General features: G+C 40.7%; 1 protein-coding gene across 2 annotated transcripts in view; it reads left to right on the top strand.

The window, feature by feature from the left end:
• The window catches only part of robo3 (roundabout, axon guidance receptor, homolog 3 (Drosophila)), an 87645-nt gene that overhangs the window by 34474 nt on the left and 40087 nt on the right, over window positions 1-13084 (top strand). For both annotated transcript variants that reach the window (XM_067607296.1, XM_067607295.1), the window contains exons 3-6: window positions 6903-7060; window positions 7885-8005; window positions 9813-9951; window positions 11034-11161. In XM_067607296.1, the coding sequence (XP_067463397.1) occupies window positions 6903-7060; window positions 7885-8005; window positions 9813-9951; window positions 11034-11161 (546 nt within the window). The remainder of the gene's footprint in view (window positions 1-6902; window positions 7061-7884; window positions 8006-9812; window positions 9952-11033; window positions 11162-13084) is intronic.

The following is a 13084-nucleotide window of genomic DNA, read 5'->3' as shown; positions in this document are numbered from 1 at the left end:
CAGCTGCTTTTCAATCACCAGCCCAGGTTTTGGTGGCAGCATGGGTGGGAGGGCTCTGGTTGAGGGTGGTGGGGATTGTGTGGGTGGGGTTTGGTGCAGCTGTTGCGGCTGCTAAATGGACTCAGCTGACAGGACTAAGCAGCAGCGACGGTGGCCTAAATGAGTACGGCTGCACCAGCCGACATGCTAAGGGACAAAAGAAAATGGAGGGAGTAAATTTGAAGGGAGAAATGCATCAGACATTGATGAACAGGTTACATGTGTGTGATTGGGTGCTCGAAGGGTGAGGCGGGCTTGGGCCGAGAAGGTGACCCTTCTGGACTCGCAGAAGGAGTAATTGAAATGCCCTGTCGCTGTGGCTCCCATTCATTTAGCTTTAGCGCCGGCTCAATTTTGCTGTTGGCTATATGAGCATTTCCAGAGAGTTAAACCATGTTATGTCATTTACTCAAGGCCATAAAATACTCTAAGGCCAAAGGGCTGAATTACAGCACCATGAAAAAAAGGAATTACACTTTAAGCCAAGTTGTTTTTTGAAGAGGGGCTTTTCAGGTTAGCCTTCAGAAAATGTTGATAAAGATATGGTAAGGGCTTCTTGACAGCGTGTGTTTGTGTGTGTGTGCTGGTGCACTGCAGGAAGGTTACACTCTCCAGTCAGTCTGTATATTGGACTGAGTCAGTCATATTAGATGCAGACAGTGTTTTGGTGTATTTGCTGCCACAGCTGCCATGCACAGTGTCTGCATGAGTGTCTGTGTTTGTATTTGGGTGGGGCAAGGAGGCTGTGGGTGCTTAGAGGCAGTGCGGACATCTGTCTCCAACTGTGAGACCCCCACCTCCCCTCCATCCCCCTCCAATGCACACACAAACACACACACACACACACCAATATCCTGTGCGGGCTGTTTCATCATGGTGTAATGGTTGATAGGGATCGGAGGGGGTCCAATCTGGATAATGAGAGTGGCTGATGGAAGGTGGCTTCTGATGGGGGCCCCTGTTGGGCCCAAGAGCCTGGACAGATATTGCCTTGGGGAACATACTACACCTAAAGAGAGAACGGCGAAGACATGTATGTGTGTGTCCAAGCAGGCTTGATTAAGCGATAGGAGGGATGTATGTACTTGGACAAAAGAGCAAAAACATCAGTGTGTATTTGCGTGTGTGTTCACACCAAAGCAGATTGTCAGGAAAAGGGTTAGCTGTAGCTGAAGGATTGACAGATGACCAGCTCAATCCGCCCACAACAGAGCTTGAACCCGAGGACGCTTTTCTTGATTCCCCTCCCTCTGACCCTCTCTGTGCTCTGCCAGCCAGGGGACTATCCGTCATTCTCTCTCTGCCATCTGAATATTTATTCTTTGGGGGAGGATGTTGTCACACACAGACACGCGGTCCTTGGAACATTAATGACAGCAATAAAGCCATTTAATTAAAAGTGAGCCAGAGCTTGCCCCCAAAGGTGCTTTTTATGTCCAATTAAATGCTAAAATGATGCCCTGATATACAGCGGGGTCCTGATACTTTGCACATGAGGTAAATCACAGAAGTCTAGCAGTCAACGGATAAACATTACTTTCATACAATAGCACACTATGTTTGGCATAGAATAGATTAGCTTCTCTGGTGATTTTTAATTTTCATAATGATTCAGTGTAATATGCAATTAGCACATCCATCAATGTACATCAGAAGCTGATAAATCCTTCATGCAAATGGTTGTCATTTGTTTTTGTGTGACTAATGTGTTTGTCATTGTGAAAAGATACAGGCTGACAGCCAAGCTAAAGGCCCCAGCGATCTGATTTTGATTATTGTTGAGACACAGATGTGGTTGTGTGTATTGTAGGTAATGAAAGCGTCTCTCATGATATATGTATATTTGTATTGTGATACTCATACATGTATTATGTCAGCTATCTAGAAAGTCAGCAAATGTCAAAATAGTAAATATCTGACAAATCAAGTGGGACTGCATGCTTATCTGTTCATCTGCAGATGTTTTTTTTCTTGATTAATCCATTAATGATTGTCTATAAAATGTGAAAATGTAGTGAAACATGAAAGTTGATTTTTTTAAATTGATTGTTTTGTCCGAACAATAGTCCAAATCCCAAAGATATTTCATTTTCTATCATGTCTCATACAATCTGCAAATTGTGACAACTTTAGAGTAAATGATTTATTGATTATTAAAATAGTTGTTGATTAATTTTCTTAATTTTAACTTTTAATGGACTAGTTAATCATTCTAGCGTTAAAGTCAAGGAACATCATCAAACAATGAAAAAAATCTTGTATATCCCACATTGTCATAATGCAGCCCTGCTCTCTTACAGCATCGCCCACAGCTGTCTAATAATAAGAGATATTAAAGATATAGATTCCTCAGTAGAAGTGATATAATACAGTCTCTACTGGTAGTCAAATCTGTATTGTGTCACAATATATATTGTCACATTGTGTATATTGCACCAATTTTCAGGGTTTCAATTCCAAATACACATCAATATTTCAAATATGCACTTGTAGTCCTTATCTCTTTCCCTGTGTGTGTTACTGTGTGTACGTGCTCTGATTAAAGCGCACTGTTCAGGCCCAGTGGTGGGGATTACTCTGGCTTTGTTGAAGGGGTTTAAGGAAAGGGTCAAAGTGCACCCACTTAATATGGGCCCCCAAGGGCCTCATGGGTAATTGCCAGTGCCTAATAAACTTCTAGAGACCTTCTTTTTGCTCAGATCAGGGGAGTGCGGAGGGCAGAATGGGAAAGATCAGGGGCCCCTGGAGCCATGATCTCAGAATGGTGTGTGACAGGTCATTGCAACGGTCTTTTAACCCTGTGGCATGATAATTCAGACCTGGGGTGCAGCGAACCATCCTATTTCCCTCCTCACTTTGCGTGACGGGACAGGTTCCTGCACAATTTAGTCACAGTTTTATAATCTGCTGTGAATAGTGATTGGGAAAATGTAGGCAGTAGGTACAGATAGGGCCAGGGGTGTGGTTTGGCATATCATTCCAGGTTTGGAGGGCCAATGGGATTTGGAGTGCCCCAAATGCTCTGTGTCTAAGTAATTGGCCATCAGCATATGGGACTGACTAGAGCCATAAGCGGCAATTTCATCCCTCTAAGAGACACAGATAATACAGACAGGAACACAGTGCTTCACGAGCCAACGATGGATTGTGTCAACCTGTATTTTATCAGTGCAAAGGCAAGCACAGGCTCTGTCAGCTAATGAGTAAATGAAAAATAACCCCTTCCCTCCTTAAACACTGATGTGCCCATCTCCCATGACCTTGATTACAAACAAAACAAGCTGATTTATCTCTTCACATACACACACACGCACGCTCACCCTCATTCAAAGAGGATGCCACGCTATCTTGACAACAAGAGAAATGAGCCTTTGCAGCGTGCAGCCTGACACAGAGATACGGTGAATTTTCCACACAAACCAGGCATTTCAGATAAAGAAACGTCCTCAGATGTCTGAGTGTAAGGGAGTTCAAATGGATGGATGGATGGGTGGATGGATGGATGGGTGGGTGGATGGATGGATGGATGGGTGGATGGATGGATGGGTGGGTGGATGGATGGATGGATGGATATATGAATAGTGATGATAATGGTAATGTCTTGGGGCTTTGTTGGCCTGTTGTGTCATTAATCAGATAAGGTAGTGACCCTCCCCTCCTGGCCTGTGACATTACAGTGACATTGATGCTGTTTCTCACTAACATGGACACACACATGCACATATCACATGCATATCCACCCACGTATAGATACATATAGAAGCACACGTGTACTGTGCACATTCCATGATCTATCAGTATTGATAAATGCTGAGGACAAAAGGCCTGGAGGAGATATTTACTCATAAACAATAACATGTACAAGTTTGACGTGAACGGGTGTTTTCTTGTAAATATTTGTTCCAACAACTGGTTCCAATGGAAGATGGCTTGAGCATCCAGAGTTTTACACCCTCATGTTCCACTGCATTAACAAACAATATACTCTCCTCTGTTTGCTTGTTTAGTCCTCAAGGCCTCACATATCAAATGAGTGAATATGGGAGTAGCACAGCTTTGAAAACTATCTTGTATTCTGTTAATTCCCAGTGCAAATGAAAACCAAACACTACTTACTCTACTTACACCATGAATTGAATCAGTGAAAAACAAATCAGGTTGTACATGGACTTACAAGGATATCTGTCTTTTGTTGAAAGTTGAAAGAGAATGAAATGTGAGAAATAATGCCAGATTTGTTGAATCACAAAATGAGCAATTATTGAAGAACTGTATGGTGATATGGGACATAAACATGCTATGTTATATTAAGACAACACTTTAAAATAGGGGCTGCACGATATATCGTTTCAGCATCCACATCACAATGTGCACATGTGCAATAGCCACATTGCAGGATGCACGATGGCGAGTAAGGCAAATAATCTCAAACATGTCATGCTACAATTTCTGTGATGCTTGATACAAAAGGAAAACTCACAAGGTTTTCATTTTCCATGACTAATCTACAAGAAAAGCCTGTATGATATTACATGATTTAGTCTGATTTAAGGGTTCTTGGATACACAGAGTGTGATCAGTCCTGCTAGTGTGCTACTAGGTCCCATTAGTCACCTACCACAACCTGAAAATTAGCACTACCTGTTTTGGTTGTTTGATAAACTGATCAAGTGCACCCCTTCACCAGAGCACAGCGTATCACCTGCCTGTAAACATGCATGAGATGCGACTACTGTCACAGATAATGTCACTTGGATGTTAGAGGCAGGCATTCAGTTAAGTGCAGTGGCTTTTGAGTGTGTGTATTCCTGTTATCAGTGGCACCCCCTCCCAGCACTGGTTAAAAGTTAAAAAGTTACTCTCATGGGGCTGGTCTGTACCCTTATGTAAGAAGCGCTTAACACACACAACACACACACCCTACTTGCAGTAGCCAGATCTATCTGTACTTACATCTTACCAGCATATAGATAAAGAGAGGTTGAGAGTTTTACCATCCTCAGCTGCGCCAGGAGGCCTGTTTATCTTCCACTAGCAGATTAAGCATACATTTGAACATCGTTAGAAATGGTATATTACATGTAAATAACACAGCTGCGACACACAAGTCCATTTGTAAAGTTAAACGTGTTGTTTTTCCCAAATACCACCTGTTATCTCTCCACTTGTCCATGCCGGTGTCAGAGTTGCATACATGAAACCATACATGGCAGATGGCTGAACCAAGTGTGGTAGAAGTAGGAGGGGGGTTTTGTTTTGTTAGAAAAGGATAGACTTTTAAATTATCCAAATCTATACATGAATAATACACTGCATGTATCTGGTGAAATTCCTGTATTTTTTCATATCACAATATATATCGCAAAAAAAAAAATTAAAAAAGGTCAGTGTTTGCCAGCATTATGCAGCCCTACTTTAAAATAATTTTTCTCCAAACCTGACAAACTTGTCTGTCAGTTTTGTTTTCAGGGCATTTTAAAGAAGCTTTTGCTTTGACAGAGAGGTGATATACTTGACAGCTTTTTTAGTAACAATGTTCCAAAGTCTGTGAAGAACTGTCGGTGTAAATTAGGACACCAGCTCCTGACAAGACTTGCACTTTTTAAGGTAAAGTAACTGATTTCTCTGTCCTCATCATTATGACAGTCTCAACAGCCCTGCAGATCTTTGCACACTCAGGAGAGACCTGAATCAGGACATGAGTGGAATGTCGTTATATGGATATGACTTATTGATATCAATCAGATCGCTGTAATGTATGCAAATCAGCCATGCTATCCTCCAGCCTCAATTAATCATTCACCAACTCCTTGATGTCCAAATCTCACATCTAGCCATAGCTTCAAAGAGAACTTTGTGAAATTTTTGAGGGGAGAAATTTGACCCCCCCCTCCCAAGTGCTATTTTGAAAGAGTTGCTGCTCATCTTTGTACATTTCTTAATAAATGCCTAGGATAGATTATGCTGTAAAAGAGAATTTTGGGAGGATCTGCTTTTCAGATCAATGAGGGCAGCAGTTTAGGGGGACCACTGAGCCAAATAGGAAAGCCATAGAAACCAGCTCATTGGTTTATCCCCTTTGTAAATCCCTGGAGTGGCTTAGACCAGACTTGTAGCCTGCAGGCCTGCATGGCTTTGGCCTCCTCTTGGTAGACTTGTTTTGTCAGTACATCAACCTAGACTACAAAACCATTCTCCCCACCTGTAATCTGAGAGGTCACAGAGCCTTGAGACTGAAATCGGAGAGAAAAAGCCCAGTGCCTTCAGGAATCAGGCACAAGATGTTGACTACAGAGGGATGAATGTGGAAATAAGGGAGGCAGGTTGACTGTAATTGCAGGGTGGGTGAGGGAGTTATTTTCTGTATTCAATGTGGTTTTCTCCAATCTGAATTATCTGATGTACGTGTTTGAATGGTGACTTGTTTTCTTGGCTGCATATCCGAGTTATTTATGCATGTGCATTTGCCAAGGGAGTGTGTGTGCGTGTGTCTGGATCAGATTGAATAATTCATTTACTTTGTGTGTGTCAGCTACAAAAACCTTCATTATTGATGTGCACACATGACACTGAGTCAATGAAGACCTTGGAGACACATGCACACCATGTTAAATTCACGGTCGTACAGTATCATTAGCAATGTCCTATCATGTTTTCTGTTTTTAAGCTCAGTCAAAGAGTGAGAGGTGATCCTATTTTTTATTTACACCTGTTTGGCAATCATGTTGTTTCTTGTTGAAATCCACATCAGCAGAAAGTCAGCAAGACTGCATGTAGGCATAGTGTAATAAAGAATAGTATCATCAGCAAAGAGGTTTACACTGAGTCTAATCATCTCTCTCCACCTTTTCTTTTTTCCCCAGTTCTGAGAGATGATTTCCGTCAGACTCCCAGTGATGTGGTGGTGGCAGCAGGTGAGCCGGCTGTCATGGAGTGTATCCCCCCCAGAGGACATCCAGAGCCCACCATCTCTTGGAAGAGGAACAATATCCGGGTCAATGACAGAGATGAGAGGATCACTGTAAGTTGGCCGGTAGTTGAAAATATCTGCAAAAGAAATTGTTCATTTTGGCAACATGTATATTTATATAATGTTAGGATTTCATGGCTATAATTGTAAAAGTTAATTGCAACCTATTATGTTTGTGTATTGCTATGTATTGGTCCCACAAGCTGTTTTCCTTTGTTTTTCAGGGAATCTTCCAAATCTTCTTTGGTCAGTGAAGGACCAAATAATTTCTATTACCACTCATAGAAGGCTTTGAGTTTTGATTATTGATGAGATGCCACTGATTAAGAATCAATACATTTCCGTCATTGTTGATAATTGAAAAGCAATGTTGTGATTGAACTGCATTGACTGTTGTTTCATTTAATCCCTCAAGCATGTTCATCAAAGCGAAGCCACTTTCTAGAAATATCTAGCCACACGAACAATGCAAGACTACAATACAACCTGCTATATGGAAGCATGCATGTGTGTGTGCACTACACACCATCATCAAATGATAAATCGATGCAGCTACTTATTACAAACTGAGCAGTGGAAGATGTTTCTATGGCGATTGGCCTGGAGCTAGACCCATTGTCAAACAGTGTAAGAGAGGAGCCATCTGTCATAACACAGAATGAAAATGACAGAGTGGCTTCTGTCTTGACTAACATGCCTCAGTATCCTGTTTCCAACCTCTTTCCATTTGTCTTCTTTCTTTCCCCTCCTCCTCCTCCTCCACCACACCTCCTCCTCCTCCTCTTACCTTTTCATCCATTTCTGCTTCACTTCTGCACCTTTCTCCATCCACTCCTTTGACTCTTCTCCTCCATGTATGTTCCCCTCATTTTCAGATCCGAGGAGGCAAGTTGATGATTTCCAACACCAGGAAAAGTGATGCTGGCATGTATGTGTGTGTTGGTACCAACATGGTTGGAGAGAGAGACAGCGATCCTGCTGAACTAGTGGTGTTTGGTAAGCCATTTGTACTGTATATTCTTAAATTATTATTCACTAAATTACATGAAAATACTGTGTGGGAAATGAAACAGGAAAATTATAGTGATATGTCATCACATTACAAATCCCTTTGAAAGAATAACTATTTTTGAATAACACAAAAGCATATTTCAGATGAATTTCAGATGAAAATTTTCAGATTGCCTATTGATCTTTTTAATAATAGTGATAGAGGTTATACAGCAAACTATAATAAAATGTATTCAAAATACAGTGTAAATAGTCATAACGATTGAAACCAGAATAATCCCTTCATAAAATTTTAAAGAAAATGGTTTCACAAAATACATCATTCTCTGTTCCCTGCCTTTCTCTGGATTTATTTTCTCGTGGGTTCTCTCGCACTTTCCTTCTTCAGCTGATGTTGTTGGAGCAGAAGATGAATGTTTCCCTCCTGGCTGCCCTTTGCCTTGCTCTCCTGACCTCTCTGCTTCTTTCCTTCTCTCTGATTCTCTGCTCTGCTCTCAGTAGAGCAGCAGCATAAGTGTTCTGAAAGTGTGTATTGATTGCAGGGAACAGATAGAAAATTGATATTTTCTTCTCAGTCCCACCAACCCCCTCCACCTCTTCCTCACCACCTCCCAGATGCTTTGCCTTCTGAACACTGTGTTGCAACAGTGAACCTAAATCCAGAATGTAACAATGAATTGATTTGTTAATGCTTTTAAAAATGTATGACCTGACAATATCCTTGTATTTAATATTATTACCATCTGAGAAATTTGCAAAGTACACATGTACAATAATTTTTCCAGACCATCACCATTCGTAAACAAATTGTGTGATGATAAGAGCTTGCAGTGCATATTTGTCATATGTCTCTGGTGTATTAATTCTCCCACCTGTGTAACTCAGTGTAAATAGGGCATGATGTTGCTTTACACACCTGCCTGTAACACTAACTCTGTCAGTAATGATGCAAAATCATTCCTGATGTGAGCCAAATAAACAAGTGAAATGTTAATATTTTGTCCTCCTTGACTAGAAAATTGAGACCCTTTTTTTTTTAAACATTTTTCCAAAATCATTCCTGTTTGATCATTGTTAACATGTGTATTTGTGGTGATTTTGATATTTCTTTCTTTCATGGTCACTATTCGTCTTATTCTTTGTCTTATTCTCATCTATACCATAGTCTTTCAATAGAGATCCATCATGAGTTCCTGCATATTTTGACATTTATCTTTTTTTTCTCTTTTTACTAGGGGTTTCTTTTACTTATGAGTATAATAATTGATGTTTTAAAGAATCGAACACAGCTAACTAAATTTTCATCTCAGAAAATCCTGGGTGTTAGTTGTCTTGGTAAAGGTTTAGTATGAAATCTCTCAGGCTCAGTTGAGGCACTGATCAAATATTTAGACTTAAAGTGAGCTCTGGCGCAATGCAGTGGACATCCTCTTTCCCACACAGTTTTCCACCCTTCACCTCCTGCTCCTCTTCTGCTCCATTACCCCCTTATTCATCTTTGATTTTTCTCACATCCTCATATCTCTTTGCCCCTCTTTCTCTCTGGCTTTCCTCTGTCTTCTGTCTCAAATGCCATTTGTGAATCGCAAATGGCATTTCAGACACCAAAAATGGGATTTTATACCATGAGTGAATTTGGCCAAGCCAACCTTAAATCTGCTCACTTATCTGTTACATGAAAGTCAGTGTTATAAATTGCTGACAAGTGTGAAAGGTCAAACTGCAATTAGGAAGTAGCATCACAAGCAAATTTTAATCCTCTCTCCCGTTTTCTGTCTCTGTCTAATTTCAGAAAGGCCAGTGTTCATCAAACAGCCGGTGAACCAGGTGGTGTTGGCAGACGATACAGTGGACTTCTTCTGCGAGGTGCACGGGGACCCGACTCCGACTATCCGCTGGCGGGCAGAGGAGGGAGAGTTGCCCAGGGGAAGGTATGACAGAAAAGAAACTCAAGTACTGTCTGTTTGAACTACATGATGCATCAGTACCACCCGGGTATCAACACACCACAAGTACTGGCTGGCAGGGTGTTACTTAGCAACATACAGTATTATATTTCCAGAAACATGTCATGTATTTTCATTTCACTAATAATATAATATCAACTGTCTGCATGTATGCTTTCTCCAGTTAGTTATTGTTCTATGTTAAGCTAGTAAAAAAAGAGAAATGATTGACTGATGATTGATGTGTTTCCACTGCAATAAGTAGACAGTAAGTGAAGATGTTATTGCATGTTTTAGAAGTGTAATAAGAAACAACCTCACATGGAGGAATTATGATTACTTTTTTTAAGATTTGCAGCAAGTCAAGTGCCACAATACATGTCATTCCAATGATACAAGTCATTACAATCAAAATGTATGCCTCATATTACATAACAGCTTGTGTTAGTAAGGTACTAAGTACTGTGCCAATCATCCAAATAATAAGAAACACATTTGTTAAATAGCTGTCAATCTTTCTATCCTGTGCTATAAAGGAGTTTTCAGTATCATGTGGTGTTGCACCATGATAGTCTGTGATAACAGTCATGATAGTACTGGAGGGTAACACTGAGACTGTGGTACTAAAAGCTGTACTCTCACACTCTCTCTCGCACACACTTTGTGGATTTGATTGGATGAAACTTTAATGATCCCTCAAGGGAAATAGGGTAAAATGTTCCCTTGTTGTCAGCAGGATTCAGATCTGCACAGGGAGACTCCGATGGATTTTTTTGTATTTTGCCTAAAGCTATATAGGACAACTCACTCTGTCGCCACATGCACTCATAGTGCAGTGCAGTAAATACATTAGCTGCTTGTTCAAAAACTTCAATTGTAGCCATTTGTCCTTTTTAAAATACCCTGACTTGATCACTGAGGTTTTACCAGACCGGTATTTCACCAAGTCACATGAAAATCTCATATTGCTAACTGTATCATCTATCTACTTTTTTCTTACTAAGAGGGTTTCAGAACAGTGCTTTTCTGCATTCCATACTAAATCTTGTGTGTTGATATGTTTCCAGATTTGAGATCCGCAGTGACAACAGTCTGCGTCTGACCCAGGTGCGAGCTGAGGATGAGGGCACTTACACCTGTGTGTCAGAGAACAGTGTGGGCAAAGCTGAGGCGTCGGGTACCCTGCAAGTGCACGGTAAGACACTGGCTAGTCCACCTCGTTAAACTGGCTAGTCCACCACACTACACACACACACACACACACATACACACACTTTATCTCTGAAATTTCCAGCTTGAATTCTGTTCAGAGTTAGCAACTTTTTTTGGTTTAGTGTTAGGTATGAATATTGTGAAAAACTGAAAAAAGTAACAGTGCTTTCACTTATTGCCTCCCAATAACATAAAAGTCAAAATCTGATATCAACTAGAAACCAAAACAGTGTCTTATCTTGCTTTATTTCAAGAAATATCACGCAGCAACTGAAACTTCAGTGGAGGCAATTCTGTACTGCCAGAATCTTCCACTTTTTATAATATATTAAACCTTCAGTGCAGAACTTTTACATATAAATGAACATAAGTTACATTCAAGCCCTTGCCAAATGAGTTCACACAATGCTGATTAAGTCTATCACCACCAGATAAATCTCTCTGTATTTCACATAATCAGAGTTTTTAATCTGGTGCTGCTGGCTGGATGAATGCACATGCATGCTCTATGGGCAGCTAACTTCCAGTTAGCTCTCTGCTAACTTAAATGGGGATCAAATAATTTAATCACGCAGCTCTTCTGGACTTCCCAAATGTTATCGGACCAAATGGATCAAATTCTGATAGTGAAACGAATGATTTCGTGGGGGTTGTGTGGGGCTCAAAACAATTTATCCACCGTTTTACAGCCACAAATATAGCAGCGGAGTAGGCAACGGCGGAGCCTATGACGTAAGCACATGTTGACAGTGTTTTTGTAATTACTCTCACTGCCAGAGGGGAGAGACAAAAGTCCTGCACTCCAGCTTTAAATGATAATTGATTTTGACCCTTTATACATGAGTTAATTATTTGCACAGATAGACAGTTTTGCTATGATGCATTACAAAATGCCCACATCTCACCTACCAGCATGCATTTGATGAATAGATTTTGATTGCTTTTGTGGATAATCCACAATTAAGTCCATTTTCTGATGATGTTATGAAAAACAGGATTTTAAGAACACGTTGAAATCTATCATCAAATGTCCAGAATGTTTATACCAGGAGATGTTGCCAATAAGAAGTGTGAAATAAATGAGAGGCTAGACAGACAGACTGTGTCTGGTTAAAACTTCCCATTTCCGCCACTGGTAACATGCTGTTAACTGAGACTATAAAAGAGAAAGAAGTGAAAAATGGATTTTAAGTTCCTTTCAAGCCTCGACTCATCATCCCTCTGGGGAGAGAGCCAAGATCAAAAAGCATTGACATTGCATTAGAATAAAGTCAGTGCCTTGAAGAAAGGCACTCAGATGAGAAATCTGTCATTGTGATGATAAAAGGGAATATTTAGAGTTTTAGTCTGTAACAGTTGATTCTGTGAACGGGCCCTCCAGTCTGTACTGACACTTCCGACATCTGTCAACAGACGTGTGCTCACATACTATATCCACACGCATACATTGACACAGAGACACAGGATATTTGTTGGTGCAGGAGAAAACACGCATGCTCATGGATACGTATTCACACTCTTGCACATGGACAAACACACTTAACAACCACAGTTTGTAGCAGATTGAAGAAGTCATTCCCAGTAGCAGCTGGTAGGCAAATGATGATTGTGGGTGGCTGCATGCAGCTGCAGTATTAGGGATAATCGGAATACCACACACACACACACACACACACACACACACACACACACACACACGAAGGAAAATGACTGTTTTCCAGGTGTTATTTCAGAAAACCACAGATCAATCAGATTTCCAGCCCTTTATCGTCACCTGTGTACCCACATTCAGCTCATCATTCTTCATCCCACTTGTACACTGTTCCTCTCTTTTGGGAACACTTCACTTAAGTAGCAGCCAGTTTCATTTCCGTCCATTCATATCCAGCCATTTCATGTGATTATT

The sequence above is a fragment of the Thunnus thynnus genome, chromosome 13 (assembly GCF_963924715.1).
Source record: "Thunnus thynnus chromosome 13, fThuThy2.1, whole genome shotgun sequence".
Lineage (NCBI taxonomy): Eukaryota > Metazoa > Chordata > Actinopteri > Scombriformes > Scombridae > Thunnus > Thunnus thynnus.
Note: the sequence above shows the minus strand (reverse complement) of the source record. Positions and strands in the feature narration are given on the sequence as shown.